We start from the raw sequence: 17,223 nt of genomic DNA, 5'->3' as shown, positions 1-17,223 counted from the left end.
GGAGTTCCTCTAAAACTATATACGCCAATCATGATTAACATTGTTGAATATCACAAAAGTTTCAGTTGTAAGTGTAACCAAATATACGAGAAACAGCTCCAAACCGTAAAGCAAACTTACTGCATATAATCTGAAGCCAATGCTCTAATGCAAGCAGCTGGATTAATACAAGCACTAATTTCTTTAAATTCATTGTAACTGAATTGTTGCTTCTCTCAACTAAACTATAATGGACTGGGTTTGTTGTTGTCTGTGTAGTTCACAGGAATCTGCAGGTATAGTCTCTTCTGGGAATAACAGTTGGTCGTGAACTCGACTAGTGACTTCGGGACGTAGACCCAGTCATTCTTGAAACCTGGAATTACAGTTCGCTTTATAAAAGATCCAAGTACTCGTATATATTTCTAATAACAATTGTCAGACACAATATTTTTTAAACATTTGTTTAACACAAAAAATGGAAACTTCAGTTTGGTTGACAACTTAAGTACTTCAACTCATCACTGTACATTCATTTACACATTATTAAGTTTTCTTTTTTTTATTTTATCATCCTTTATTCTCCTCACTTAAATTGCCATATAAATGCAATTATCTTTGTTGCTTTATCTTTTAATAAAAATAAAAATGTTTTCAATATAAAAACACGTCAGTATTATATTTGCAAACAAATTAATTTAGTTTAGAAGAAGAATCCAAGGATCTTGCCTCCCAAATGTTTTCTTCTAGCTTCTTCATGATCCATAATACCGCCTGATGTAGTCAATACAACATAACCGAACTGACGTGATGGCAATAGATTGTTAGTCCATTTTTCAATATCATTGATGGGCACATCAAAACGCGGCGAGATAACACCACACTTATTCAAGCGTCCAGTTAGATTGACAACAATTTTACCAGAACGATGATCATCGACAATTTCGAATTCACCAATGTAGCCATGTTTCATCATTACAGTTAAGAATTTAATGATGACCTTAGAGCAGGGGCGGAGCAGCACTTGGCGTTTACCACGCTTTTCAGCGTTATTAATGCATTTTAGAGCATCAGCTAATACGTTCATGCGCACCATGGCTAAAATAAAGAAAAAAATACCATTAGTGAAATTTTATCACAATTTAAAACAATTTTAATATATTAAAAACATTTTTTTTTTTGTTGTATTGATCGCTGTAAACAAAAAACTATGTGGACGCTATACTTTCTCAAATTAAAGCAATTAATATCAATTGATAAAATGTAGAATTTTACATAAATCTTTAATTTTATTTTAAAGGATTTGGAACATTTCAGGTCACTCCATGCATGAACTTGTTTAAAAGTTTAAATAATGAACCAAAAAACAAAAATTATTATTCGGTTAATTTCCTTACTTTAATAACAAATTGATTTCATTTCAAATCGATAAAATGCATTAAAATATTCATCAAATATTATTTAAATATTTTGCACGGACAAAAATTGGCATACAACTTTTTGTTGTTGGCTTTTATTTCAGCATGCGTTCACACTTTGACAGCTGTCAGTTTACAACAACCACAAGCCGCTTTATATTGCATTCTGCAACACTTGTTCAATGCAACTAATAATTCAATTTTACATTAGAAAATGCATCAAAGTCGTAATTTATATTGCAATTGTTAAACCTGAAGATATTTAACAAACATTATTAATGTTTAATTGCCATTTTTATAACACAAAAACAACAAATATTTCTATTGAGCTGCTATCGAGCCGCTCTTCGTAGTTGAATCAATGTAATGTAATTTTTTCTTTATATTTGCTAGCAAATCCACAATATCCGCTATTCAAACAACACAAAACAGTTCCAGCGATCGTTTATAACAAATCTTATACGTTTTTATATATTTCTTCACAAAGATTACCTAAGATTTATTTTGTGAAATTTCTTGACAAATTCACACGAACGCGAACGTATCGAAAAAGAGGAAGTTCATTTTGTTGAAGTTGTCACCACTGCGCTGATAAATGTCAAAATTGTCAAATAGAAGATAAATGTCAAAATATGTACAGTACGGTTCAAATTATCTAAAATATTTTCAAAGCGCCATCTATTATAAAATAGAAAATTATGCTGAATATTGAGTAAATTAAATAATGAAAATAATTAATAATGAAAATAAATAATAATAATATAAGTAATTATTTTTAAAAATAATTTTTAAAATTTATTTGTTTTTTTTGTGTGTATTATGTATATTGATTAACGTTCATTAAGAATTAAAATTAAACTTCTTGTATACTTGTAATTTTGTATGGTCTAATGTTTATAATTTATTGCTATAATATAACCTTAAATATATATAATATAAAAAAGATGTAAATATATATATATATATATATATATATATAGCAGTAATAGATGTAATTTTCGATACAAAATCCATATATAAAAATGTTTGTTTTTTGATGTTTTCTTACAAAACCCATACAAAATATATTTAAAAATATTATTAATAGTTTGATAACTCCAAGTATAAACATACAATATTATAAGATAATTGCGAATGAATATATAGTAATAGATATACAAATGTACCGATTAACGTTTTGGTCTTTTTAACAACTTCGTCAAAGCAGGCTATATCAATTTTTCGCTCTGATTCTTTTAATATATTAAAATATTATATATTAAAATATGAACTAGAACTGGATTAAGCAACATTTACCAACAAACTATATGTCAATATAACTTAGTTTTTAAGATCAGTCTTTAACTTTGAATTAATCACTAACAATAATTAGACACGCCATCTAGCGCCCAGTGCCAAATTGTCTAGCCCGTGAAATAGAAATCGCGTGAGTATTTCATATATAAAATCTTTATGAAATTTTTGCTGAACTTTTACACCGCTGTCACCGCTGTGTTGAACAATATCTTAAGAAATTAGCTAATTAATTGTTACCATTAAAAGTAAAAAACTTATTCTAGAAAAACTATTAATTCTCACAAATTTAATATTTAATGATGAATATATTTTCTCACGTTTTTACCGAAAAACTTTTTACTCACAATTGCTTGATTAGAAAAATTTATTCTTTAATTTAACTGATATCGTCGCTCACATGGTACGAACCATGTCCAAAGTTGTTTTTCAAATTGGTGTATGTTTTAGCCTTAACCACTACACCTGCGGTAATATGTGAATCATAGTCCCGTAATCAATATAAAAAATTAGACATTATTATTTGAAGAACAACAATAAATGCGCAAAGTCATGTTATTACTCCGATACTTGGCCTAATCCAAAATTTAAGCATGTGATTCATCGCATTCAGTTACATTATTGAATTTGGGGATTTTTTTAGATTGTACTGATTTAAAGATATCTCCAGAAATAATTGTCTATCCAGTTTTTAAAAAAATCAAATATTTAAATTTTGTAACTAATAAAATATTTAAAATAAGAGAGAAATGATTTCAATAAAACTATTTTACTAATTTCTTTTACGATGATATGGAAAAAATTTTTAATAAATAATAATAGACTTTTCAAGAACAAAGAATTTTATATCTTTACTGAGAAGAGAATATGAAAATTGCAATTAAACATATAACAAACCTAGTTTCACCTTACTTATTGTGAATTGCAATGCTTTGGGTCTAACATTCCGAAATATATCCACAATAAAAAATCTTGTAGGGTTTGATTTTAAATGCTCCATTTAGATAATATTGTTGAAACGTTCAGCACTTCTTAACTTATATATAATCTTTTAATTACTGAAAGTAGAGAGTTTTCCAGTAAATATAACTAGATTTAAAGAATAGTTAATCTAAACATTATGAACTCTATATATGTTTAATATTTTAAACACGATATTGCTAATTAAAATATATTACTTGATAAATATCGCTGATTCTACCTATAAAGAAGTTATTGGATCCATCCTCTTCGATCTATCCTTTTAATCAAGTGCCCTAAAAAACCCTTTAAAATATTAATAATAATTAAAAATTCATAATTATATATTTAAGCTTAAGTTTTTAAAACTGCTAATTGTTATGACCTAGATATAATATGAACTTATGGATACCACAGATTGTATTGATAATACAATTAAAGATTATGATTCATAAAATGCTGATACAGACACGACTTCTCTCTTCTATGGAATAAATATAAAATGTAACATTTTAACGTTTTAAAACTTTTAATTGTTGACCTCTGTATTCCTGCATAAGGGCAATAAGGGCCGTCACCTACCATAGCAAATGACTGTCATACATACATATGGTCTAACAACTATATAAATACTACAATTTATATAAAAAAATTTTTAATTTCCAAAAAAAAAAAAAAAACACGAATGAACAAGTATTATTCTATTAACATTTTCTCAATTCAATGCTATTAACAATGTTACCCTTTAATGGATAATAAAATTTTAATAAAATGAGAATTGTAATTCTTACAATATGAGTACTGAATGGAATATGTAATATTGATAAAGTTATGCATTCCATATAATTGGACTACAAATTTTATATAAAAAATTTAATTAATTTTCAAAAATAAAGTAAAGCAATAATTAGGGATTATGATTATTACTTTAATAAATATTAATCTATATTAACATTTAATCATTTCAATACTATTAACAATAGTTTATCTTTTATAAATAATAAAATTTTAATGACATGTGAATTGTAATTTTTAAAACTTGAGAGTTGAATGGATTATATATTATTGATAAAGTTGTTATATTTTTTAATAAGAATCATCATTTTAAAACTATAATGCAAAATAAATTTTATAATCGGACAAAGCAATTCCTTGCTGATATTCTTTAATGGGAGTAGTCAGAAGAGCACTCAGAAGGGTTAGTGGTTGATATACTGATATAACAGACACCCTTCTTTAGTTTCATCCATTAGCTTTACCTCATATTTGTATTGCCACTATACAATTTGAACATGATAATTTTCCTATTAGTCCACTTAGAAGCCCATTATTAAATGGAATAATAGTGTAATAGACTATTAAATGGACAATAAAGATAAAAAGTATTAATTTTTATGGTAAAAATATAACAATACATGAACATACAGGGAGAAATACCCTAACTAAACAAAAGTTAACTGTTCATTATACTGCATCCATTGTTGAACTACAGTTTCTTGACTAACTAACATACACCCATGTTTGATGCCATATTTCTTTTGTTACTGAAATATCACCAACATTTTAATAATTAGACTCTAATGTTAACTGTACTTTATCTTCTCTAAAGTCCTTATACGTTAGTAATAAGTGCCATCAAAATATGTATCGTTGATAAACATTTTCGGGTATTAGAGGTTTCCACCTTTAATCCATATTTTGATTCGAACTGGTGCTTTATATGAGATATTATGTTGAAGTCAAATTTCTTACCTCTAATGAGACTATTTGTTGCTTTAATAAAGTCCATCTGGAAATGGGTTGTCACTGCAAACGCTAGTAAAAACAACGTGTGCCTTGATTGTCTTTAATATCGGAAAGGTCTGACATCCAAAGCTATAAAATTGCAAACAAACTCGCAAGAAGAGGCGTGACTTCAATAATGATAGCCCCAGAATCTTTCTCTGGTCTTGGCAAAGGAACTCTATCCATTCTTATGAACGGCACTGAATAAAAAGAAAGAGAACTCTATTGGGAAAGACTACCAAGAGTATCACAATCTAAAATGCTTTAAGGGACTTACAACCTAAAACGTTTCAAAGATTATATAGAACAATCAAAACATAACCTAAGAATCAATACTTGGTTTTTAACCGGTCACTGTAGTTTGAATAATCACCTAACGAAATTAAGAATTCAATCTAACTCAGACAGCAGATACTGTACAGAAGAGAGAGAAACTGCATACCATGTGCTTAGGGAGTGCCCGGCACTAAAACACAAGCGGAAGAAACACCTAGGAGGTATCATAAGTATCCTTATGGATCATAAGGATTCAAGACTAGGAAAGATAGGCTCTATACTGTCTTTCATTAAAGATATCGGACTTGAAGAAACACTCTAATTCGATTAAAGGGCACAATAGGTCTTTAAGGGAAACAATAGGTACCCCTTTTCAAATAATAATAATATATATAATTATATATTTATGTATATATGTAATATATATTATATGTTCTGTGAATATTAATTCTCAATTAACAAACTTTTTTATTAAATAAGTTCATTTAATATAAAACTTAATAATAAGTTTTGTTTATTGAACTCAATTAAATAACAATAAAAAAAAACTAAACAATTAAAAAACGCTACTGCAAAAGCAAAGCAAACAACAAAAACAACAAAAACAAAAGACAACATAAAAACCAATCAAATAAAACGTTTAAGAGAACAACAAGTTTCAATATAAAACAAACGTTTTCTCATTCAGCAGTGGACAAACAACAACGACAACAACAAATAATAATAATAGCAACAACACGTCCATAACACTTCACAATTAACAACAGCGGAGAAAAAGCAACAAACGCAAAAAAAAAGCAGCACCAGTAATCACAAATACGCAACAACACATAAAAACAACAAAAAAATAATTGAATAAACGCATTAAAAAAATTTGAATAAGAAAAAAGCTTGAAACTGCAACAAACTGTTGCCTCCAAACGCAATCAGGTTAGTTGTAAAATCGCGTTCGTACGTTGAAGATCGCTTGGATCTCTTGGGTCGGAAAATTCACAAATTAAATACTCGTTGTGTGAGAAGAGCAGAGTAGCAATAAAATTACAAAAAAAAACCAAATATATAAATTTATTTTGGTAATTTTTTCTCCTTTCGCTGTTTTTTTTTTGTGTGCGTCGAGCAGTCGGTCAACAGAAACCGTTAGTTAAAGTCGTTTTACGCATTGTGTTGTTGCTTTATTTTAAAAATTTGACAAATTTTGTTTTTGTTCACTTTGTCATTTTACAAACGATTTTTTAATACTCGTCGGTTTTTTTTGTCCTACCAGTGCGTTCTACCAGTAAAAAAGCAACGAATTTTTTTTCTTAAGCTTATCTACTGCAAGTTATTTGTAATAAATTTCATTTATAAACTTTAAAAAGATTTTTAATTAATAAAAAAAAAATTAATAAAAATGGTTGAAACCGTCATTAACGTTGAACGTACCACAACACAAACAACAACTACCAGCACAGGTGGCGGGTTGAGTGCGTTGACAATAAATATTGGATATTTTACAACTGTGCCCGGCATTATAAAACTCGTGCAATTTGTAAGTCAGATATGGATTTTTAATTTTTAAATAATTTATTTATTTATTGTATATATTTTAATACAGTTTGTGTTTATAATAAGTTAGTAGTTATTAACTTGAATTTAATTTTATTTTTATTCTTTAACACTGATTTCAAAAAGTGTGTGGTTATATTTTCCCTTTTTCTTTTGAAAAGGGAAATTTTTATCAACTGTTTTTTAAGGGGTTTAGATGTGATTGAAGTTTAAGGGCTAAAAATAAATATTTATATATATATTTATACATATGTTACATATGTACACATATTATGCTTAATAGCATATGTTCATAACACAATATCATTAAATAGTCATTGAATATAATGAATATCCAACAAATAGAATATTTAATTTAACGAACGAAGAAATTCCATTATTAGCTATTCGATATAACAAATGCATAATTCGTTATATAAAATAATTCGTTATATGAAGTAATACCTTTTATGAAATAATTCGTTATATGAAGTAATTCATTATATGAAATAATACCTTATATGAAATAATTTGTTACATGAAATAATATTACAGGAAAATATTGAATGTGAAAAAAAAATCTGTCACTTAACAACCAAAATACTGTAGAACATTTATATATATATATTATTATAACATATATATTTTATTATTAGGTATATTATATGTTATATATATAATATAGGTTTTTAAGCATTCTCATTATATGAATTATAAACAAATGCATAAAGTTAATAAAAAAAACTTTTTGAGTATATAAAATAAAATAAAAAAAATTAAGTTCTTGGCTATTATTGGATCGACTGTCAGTGAAATCAGAATAGATATTTTATGCTAACATACCAACTGAGCCTAACCGAAAAAACACAAACATACAAAAAGCACACTATGTCTTCCTTTACGAGGGGAGGCAGCATTTTAGTGATGGCCTATCGTAAACAATCCATCTTGTAATAATTTTTAATCCATTTATTTTTCTTTATACAGATTTTTAAATTTTATAAATTTGTATATCTAAAACCAGATGGGCATTAGAACACTCAGAACTTTTTAATAGTTTAAGAAGTATAAAAATTCAATAAAATTATATATTACTAATTACTTAATATTTATTAATTTATTATTTTAATCACCAAATTTTATTTATATGTTTTTGAACGGACAAATATATCAATTGTTGAAGTAATAAACAATTTTAAATTTATTTTATTGTCACCAATACTTTGACTATTGCCTAAAGTCATTTTGAGGATATTTCAATATAAATTAATATTTATTGTAAAAATACTCACAGTGAAAATTTTTTATTATATAGTATATTTCAAAAAATTGCAACCATATTTTACATCAAATTGTCAAACTGTTCCAGAACTTAAAATTTTTATAATATGTTATATATTATAGTACTTTGTATAACTGCTTAGAAAAGTATGGGTTATTCTAAAGTATTTAAAACTATATAAGAGACCTCTTAAGTTATAAATTATGAAAACCTACTTATTTATGAAAACAAACCAATAGAAAAATATAATAGAATAACTATTAACTTAATGGACTAAGCAGTTAATTTGTATGTATATAAAATTGTCAACATTATTTACTAAAGTAATTAAGTCATGTACTCAAAATGTTACACGCATATTGGGTGTTGGGGTTACTGAATTGAGTCCTTATTAATTTAGACCTTTTCATACTGATAGTCATTTCATTAATCATCGTATGATTAATTGTCAGTGTAGAATATGCTCACATTTTTATTATTTTAACACCAATATGAAAATTCTGACAATTAGTTAAATAACTTAAAGAAAACCTCTTCAACAAATTTAAATTGAATTTTACTTTCTTTACTTGTAATATCGTATATTTAATTTATATTCCATAATAGTTTCAGATTTAACTTAACCCCAGATGTCTTTATAATATAGCAACATGCAGATATTTGCGAAGTGAATAACTTTACAATACCCTACATCTAAATACATATAGATAATGTTTAAATTATGTCAATATTAACATAAACATAAAGTGCTAATGCACTTTAAATTCGAAATAAGAATGGAAAAAGTTTCAATAGAAAAACGTCTATGAAAACATTTTTAATATTAAAATTATTCCATTTTTTGAAACTAAACAAATTAGACACTCTAGCCATATTACAGTAAATAATTGGTTAAATTTCAATTACTAAAAATGTTTTGAATTGTCTCAATAACCCTATTATAGTACGTTTCCACTGGCTTCGTTAGACCAGTTAACTTACTTGAGATTCAAGTAATTCAAGCAATCTCAAGTAAGTTAACTGATCTAATAAAGCCAGTAGAAACATACTATTACTGGACTAATAATAAAAACAATAAACATAAAGAAATCTCCGACTATTGCATATTGATGGTAAGCCATTTCACATAGACCCAAGTTCACCTAGGTTTTAAGAAATCGTAGAATAGTAGTAGTGCATTAAAAATACACGAACTTGAAATAATGAGCTTAACTAAAATCCTGTCAAATGAGTATGATTTATAGTAAATATATGTTATATAAATAAATTAATTTATATATAAATGTGTCTATAAATATTTTGTAGAATATAAAATTAAAATAATTACACATTTGTAATAATTACACATAAAAACTATTTTATCATAAAACTGATAAATTCGTTTGGTTTCACAAAATTTTAGTTTCTGGGTCTCAACTTATAATGCTTATAGCTTAAAGTTTCTTTTTTTTTTTGGTAAAGTAAATATTTTTAAAGCCGCGAACTTGCGTACTTATTTATATATTAGTAATATAGAAACAGGAAAAAAGTAATAGATATGACGAAATAAATTTTAGGTAATTGAAGAATAAATAATTAAGGCATAATTATAGCAAAATATTTAACAAAATTATATAATTATACAAACAAACAAATCTTTTTAAAGCAATAAGTGTAGTATTAACATATGACGAAATATTATTTCAAATATAATATTTAAAAATATTTAATAGAAAAATAATATTTAATATTATTAAAAATTAATTAATAATATTAAAAAAAAATTCACTAAATAATATACTTACATTGTGACCGAAAAATTTTCGGAAATTCTCATTTAAAATTCGCGCGCTGTATATTTTTCGATATTTTAAGTTTATGTAGTTTGGCAGCACTGTCCTTAATTACTATGCCAAAAATGAGCGCGATCTGTCAGACAGTTCGTTTACGGCAGCTGTTGAAACCAGTTCACCTCAGTAGTGCGTTGCGGAAAAAACAATGGAAAAAAATATTGAACAAAGAGTTTGCATCAAATTTTGTTTTTCGAACGAAATTTCGTGTGCAGAATCGTTGCGAATGCTACAAAAGGCTTATGGGGAATCAGTTTTATCGAAAACTCAAGTTTATGAGTGGTACAAAGCCTTTCAGGACTGTCGTACGACCGTCGAAGACATGCCGCGTTCTGGACGACCTTCGACCTCTACCACCGACGAAAACATTGAAAAGGCAAAGGAAATCGTGTTCAAAAATCCTCATGTGAGTGTTAGAGAGATAGCACGAGAGCTAGGCATCGGTCGTGAGATGGCTCGTTTGATTTTGGTGGACAATTTGTGTATGCGACGTGTCAACGCCCGGCTTGTTCCGATTCACCTCAATTTGTTCAACATTATCAACGATTTTAAGGCCAAACATTCAATAAATACCATCGAACAGCCACCGTATTCACCTGATCTTGCACCGTGTGACTTTTTCCTGTTTCCCAACCTCAAATTACCACTCAGAGGAACGCGTTTTGAATCCATAGAAGACGTAAAACAGAATTCGCAGAGGGAACTCAAAGCCATACCGGAAAGCGCCTATAAAAATGTTTTGATGATTGGAAGAAACGTTGGCATTTGTGTATCGCTTCTAATGGAGCATATTTTGAAGGAGATAAAATAAATATTGATGAAGGTTAAGAATTTTGCGTTTTATTTAAAATTTCCCGAAAACTTTTCGGTCACAATGTATATGGATAAATACCCATATAAATATTTTAAAAAGAAACAGAGTGTAAATCAATCAAATAATTTCATTATATATCTTCTTTTCTCCTCCATATGTTAATAAAGCTTTACAATCAAATATTGTAATGTTATAGGTAAAATAGTAAATACTGGTTGCAACCGATTGTACAAGGAACAAGATTTATTTAGACCTTAAAAATACCCAATGATATATTCACTAAATTTATGAAGTCCAAATATCCTTATCGCTCAATAGTATACCAGGAACAAATTTCAATGTTCTAATAATTTTTATATTAAAAATATCGGAAAAACATTTGAAAAAAAGATCTCTCAAAAAGAATTATTACCGCCTGGCAAGTGTCCAACAGTAACAAATCTTTTCTAACCCACATTTACTAGAGACTTATCGATACTTTTTGTTTTTCTACAAAATATCTTGTAGATACTTTTAAAGAAACTTAACAAATTGTTAATTATCAAATATTTACTCATAATCTTGTTGAAGTCTCAACAGATTTGGCTCTAGTTCTTGGATTTAATATTTCGTTGACATATAAAAAGAAGATAGATATATCACCCACTAGAGTGCGTTTGAGAGAATTGGTTGAGAAAGTACTGCTGTACCGCTGCTTCTAAAATTATTTATTTTAAATTATAGTTTTAAATGTTATAAATAAAAATTTAACTACTTAATTCTGATAGAAAAAAACTTTTATTGTCATATATATAGAGGTATCATTTATACCTTCTTGATAACTAATCGCAGGTGTTTAAATTGAATTGAATTTTACAAACGATCCAACCGCGTGAGTATTCCTTTGTATTTACTTTGACGGCAAAAATAATTTAAACAAAATTTATTATTAGCCAATGGATTCAAAAAAAAAAAAAAAATACAAATATTCAAAATTTTCTAGGCACACAATATATATTTTTTTTTGTGTTGTCGGTGATATATCTATCAGTCGTGTTAATCATATAAAAACAGCTTTAGATAAGAGAACGCATGTGGGTGTCTAAGAACAACATTAAGCAAAAACTATTCTTCGTCATACTTTTGTTTGAATGAATTTGAAAGTTTATGTATTTTGGTTGCTAAACAACATTTTTCTTGAATAATTAACTATAAAACTAAGCAAATGACGAAGGACATTTTTAATGCCATTAATTATAGCGCAATGTTCACATCAACACAATTTGACATACAATAATGGAAAAGTATGTCAGTTTAGTCATTTGATTCAACAACTGCTTTTTGTACACATTAAACTTTCATGTCAAAACTTTTACTCAAGGGCTTTATTTCTTCTTTAATCATTTTTGAAATAATTATGTAAAAAACCTATAAATCAATAAATAAATACATCAAAACAAATATACTTGTATACAATTGTATTGTATATAAATAATGATATATATATTATATATTAATATATAATATATTATTATATAGTAATAAATATATTAATATTAATGATGTTAATACACAAAGCTCTTTATAATATTAAATAATATTACTATTAATTAAAGTAATATTTTTTATTGGTTTTTTATTGTGGAGACCCATTCACTATAATGCAGAAAGCTATATTCAATTTATATTAAATGTCCCTATAGACAGTACTATTCACGATCTCGAGTAAAGAGCTTTGTAACTTAGAAACATAGTCACATTTAAGTCACACTCCACAAATCCTTATCATGCCTGTCCCACTCTATAGTACAGAAGCTTGGATAATAACCAGTAGTGCTTAAAAAGGTTTAGCAGCATTCCAGAGAACAATTCTCCAGAAGATAATAATCATCAAATCAAATATAACGATTAACTGTGTGAGTTATTTGTGATATTGACATAGTTAAGTGCAACGGTTTTGCTGGATTGGACATGCTGTAAGAATACATAAAAATATTCCAGCTGGATAGGTGTTTGATTCCATCTCCGCTGGTTTAAAATAATGGCGTTTTCGATTAGTAAATCTGGGGTAAAATGTTTGACTCTAGATATTTTGCAAGAGTAGCAAGATTATCCTTAAATTAACAGCTGTTTTATATGATTTGACAGATAAACTATAATTTAATTCGATATATATATTAGTGAAAAATATAAATATATACTAACACAACTAAAAATATGTTAGATTACTCTATAAATGTTCGATTGGACAACAAAAATTTGACAGATCGAAAGTAAATCTAGATTGAATCCAGATTTAGTAATCCTGATGATGTACATAGCTTCGGTGGAAATACCAAGACTCTTTTAATATGAATATAATATACATTGTGACCGAAAAGTTTTCGGGAAATTTTAAATAAAACGCAAAATTCTTAACCTTCATCAATATTTATTTTATCTCCTTCAAAATATGCTCCATTAGAAGCGATACACAAATGCCAACGTTTCTTCCAATCATCAAAACATTTTTTATAGGCGCTTTCCGGTATGGCTTTGAGTTCCCTCTGCGAATTCTGTTTTACGTCTTCTATGGATTCAAAACGCGTTCCTCTGAGTGGTAATTTGAGGTTGGGAAACAGGAAAAAGTCACACGGTGCAAGATCAGGTGAATACGGTGGCTGTTCGATGGTATTTATTGAATGTTTGGCCTTAAAATCGTTGATAATGTTGAACAAATTGAGGTGAATCGGAACAAGCCGGGCGTTGACACGTCGCATACACAAATTGTCCACCAAAATCAAACGAGCCATCTCACGACCGATGCCTAGCTCTCGTGCTATCTCTCTAACACTCACATGAGGATTTTTGAACACGATTTCCTTTGCCTTTTCAATGTTTTCGTCGGTGGTAGAGGTCGAAGGTCGTCCAGAACGCGGCATGTCTTCGACGGTCGTACGACAGTCCTGAAAGGCTTTGTACCACTCATAAACTTGAGTTTTCGATAAAACTGATTCCCCATAAGCCTTTTGTAGCATTCGCAACGATTCTGCACACGAAATTTCGTTCGAAAAACAAAATTTGATGCAAACTCTTTGTTCAATATTTTTTTCCATTGTTTTTTTCGCAACGCACTACTGAGGTGAACTGGTTTCAACAGCTGCCGTAAACGAACTGTCTGACAGATCGCGCTCATTTTTGCCAAGTAATTAAGGACAGTGCTGCCAAACTACATAAACTTAAAATATCGAAAAATATACAGCGCGCGAATTTTAAATGAGAATTTCCGAAAACCTTTCGGTCACAATGTATATTCGTATAATTTATATGATATTACCAGCAAGCCACTGATCGGGCTGGCTGAAGGAGGCTACCGAACGTAGCTAAGGAGAGTACAGGTCACCTTAGTAAGTAATGAAGATTTTCTTATAATGCAATGTATCCTAATATATAAATACACAATACTCTTCTCGAGATACAGAATTGTACTATTACCAATCCAAATTTCTTAACAAAAAAGAAAAAGGTTAACAATGACAAATACTCTGTAACAATACAGCCAGTAAATTAATTAATTAATTAAATTCTTAAATTGTGAAATTAATTATTTCTGCATTTATGTATGCATAACTGTGACTCATGTTCAAAAACAAATAAAAGCACCTGAAACTTATCAGAATGACTTCAAACTGTAATTGTTCTTTATGTGTATATAAACAATCTTATCGACAATTTAAGATAAAAATCGTCTAAGATTAGTTCAGAAATTATAACAAATAAAAACTCTTAGTGTTATGTTTAAAAAAAAAATTAAGTAAAAAATAAAAAATGTTAATAAATTGTATTTTATGCACTTTCACGGTTTACTTTTGTATCTTAAAAATAGTACATGACTAAAGTGACATCTATTAAAAAAACTTGAAAAAACATCCATAAAAAGCTTTCAATTTCTCAATATAAACACAATATTAGAGGTGTTCAAAATGATCTCGGTATACGGTAATAAGATAACAGATAGCCCTCGTGGTATGTCGTCATATTTACAGACCAAATAGAATTAGAGTCTATATAAGTCAATATGATTCAATAATGAGATGAAATAATAAAGATAGCTCTCTTTATACGTGGTCATTCCGTTCCCACAAATCCCACGAATAAATGATCGTAAAATGAAGTTTTTTATTAAAACATCTTAACAAAAATCAATTAAAGTTTAAAGTTTTCAATCTCTCATTTTTTTCAAAAATTATACATCTGCGGGTAATAAATATTCCTACATTAAGAATTTCTTAAAATTTTTTAAAGGATGACATTATACTCCTTTTAATATTGCTTTCGCTCTCAAGATTTTCACTTCGTTTTTTTTCTCTCTGATAGTTTACGATTTAATTCTTTATATATTTCTTATTTTTATTCATCAGTTAAATATTATAACAATTTATATAATATATCGTCAGAGTTTGTTTGATCTGCGATCTGTTTTTTGTCCGGTATATGTACGTCGTCGCCTTACCACTTTAAGGACTTTTGAGGATCTTGGTTAAATCTCTGAATTTTTCCATATGCGGAAACATAATGAGCCTATAGGCCTAAGTGGATCCCTTGATATCGCCGGTATAACCTAACTTAACCTATTATAGAGTTAATGATAATCGTCTTTCAAAAATTTTGCCACATTTTCAGTTACAATGTATATCATTCTTATATAGAATTCTTATATTAATTCTTTAAAAACAAATACAACTGCATGATTTCAGTATTGTTTTATATGAAATCTCCATACTCTTACCAACTCCATGTACGTATTACTTAAATAATAACCTTTGAAGATTGCAATAACCAATGAATCTATTGTTTGCAGTAGAGATATGTCATTGAATAGAATCTAAACAATCTTGATATATAATAATATTTCTATAATATTTCTATTACATTAAATTTTTATAAATCAGTTTCTCTATTACATGTCAAAATGATGTTTTGCTCATCATCCAAACAAAAGTTCGACAATTAAAACTCGTTTAAGTTGTAATTTATACAAAATTAAGTTTAAATTAAGTTACTAATTTTTAATAGTACATTTGTAAATAATTATCATAAACTAAAGCAAATCACAACGATATATTACAATAAAATTCAGAATTTTCATTTACGATCGTACCTACAGAAACACAAATGTAAAGTCAAATTAAGTTTAAATTAAGATTCGCTCTCTGTACGGGTTTTTAGCGAACGAGAAATTAAGCAATTAAATATCTAAATAAGTTAATAAGTAAAGTGCTAGAGGTTAGAATTAAAGATCAAATAAGAGTTCAACTCCACAATTTTCCAGTTTAACAGCATTTTTGCCATATCATGTAATTCTCATTTAAAGTTTATTTATTTATTTTATCTTAATTTCGCTTTCATTAATAACTACTAAATGGACAGATAATTGTAGCCGTGGCTATTGTGGTTAATGTATTAATTTAGCTGTAATTTATAATCAAATAAAAATCAGTAAACACCATTTTAAAACCACTTGAAGAAAATTAAAAACCGACACAAATTAAACACAATAAATTACAATAAATGAGAGATATAAAAAAAAACATTGTAAAATGTTATAAAAAGAAAGTGAAAATGTTTTAAAAAAATATTGCAAAATTGTTTGATTAATCGATTTAGTTTGAGTTTTAATGGTGTAAAACACAATAAATTTAAAAATAACAAAAAAAGTTTATATGGAAAACATTTTATTGCAAGATAAAGAATCATAAACCCACACGACAATAAATATTTTATTAAAATTTTAAATGTTTTTTCAAGTGTGCAAAATAGGTTAAAAATATTTTGTTTTAACAATTTTTTTTAATGAACCCACGTTTAATAATTTTTCAAACCAGCATTTTTTTATAGCAAATTTATTGTTTATATATTAAATGCTAAATACATATTTATGGATAAAATGGTTATCAGAATTGTTTAAGAATTTTTAAAAATAATTTTATTATGTTGAAGCTGTTTTGAGCTAGTGCACTTAAGCACTTATACTCTTTTTTAACTCGAGGTTTCTTCAAAACCCCTCTCTACACCTTGACTAGATTATTGTTTATCACTTCATTC

The 17,223-nt window shown here is 27.6% G+C and overlaps 2 protein-coding genes across 2 annotated transcripts in view; one reads left to right on the top strand and one right to left on the bottom strand.

The window, feature by feature from the left end:
• Positions 1-530: 530 nt before the first annotated feature.
• Positions 531-1,984, bottom strand: LOC119670169 (40S ribosomal protein S15Aa). The gene is made up of 2 exons (XM_038080325.1): positions 1,890-1,984; positions 531-1,077 (listed from the first exon to the last, which is right to left on the bottom strand). The coding sequence occupies exon 2, from the start codon at positions 1,073-1,075 to the stop codon at positions 683-685; it is 393 nt and encodes a 130-aa protein (XP_037936253.1). The 5' UTR covers positions 1,076-1,077; positions 1,890-1,984; the 3' UTR covers positions 531-682.
• A 4,655-nt stretch (positions 1,985-6,639) lies between these two features.
• Positions 6,640-17,223, top strand: part of LOC119670168 (proteolipid protein 2) — a 36,680-nt gene continuing 26,096 nt past the window's right edge. The window contains exon 1 of the mRNA XM_038080324.1: positions 6,640-7,239. Within this exon, the coding sequence (XP_037936252.1) occupies positions 7,102-7,239 (138 nt within the window). The 5' untranslated portion in view covers positions 6,640-7,101. The remainder of the gene's footprint in view (positions 7,240-17,223) is intronic.

Source organism: Teleopsis dalmanni, chromosome 1, assembly GCF_002237135.1.
Source record: "Teleopsis dalmanni isolate 2A chromosome 1, ASM223713v2, whole genome shotgun sequence".
NCBI lineage: Eukaryota > Metazoa > Arthropoda > Insecta > Diptera > Diopsidae > Teleopsis > Teleopsis dalmanni.
The sequence above is the reverse complement of the archived record's forward strand: the minus strand, read 5'-3'. Positions and strand labels throughout refer to the sequence as shown.

Excerpts from the sequence above, each read along its gene's own strand:
- LOC119670169 (XM_038080325.1), bottom strand. The coding sequence starts at position 1,075 with ATGGTGCGCATGAACGTATTAGCTGATGCTCTAAAATGCATTAATAAC.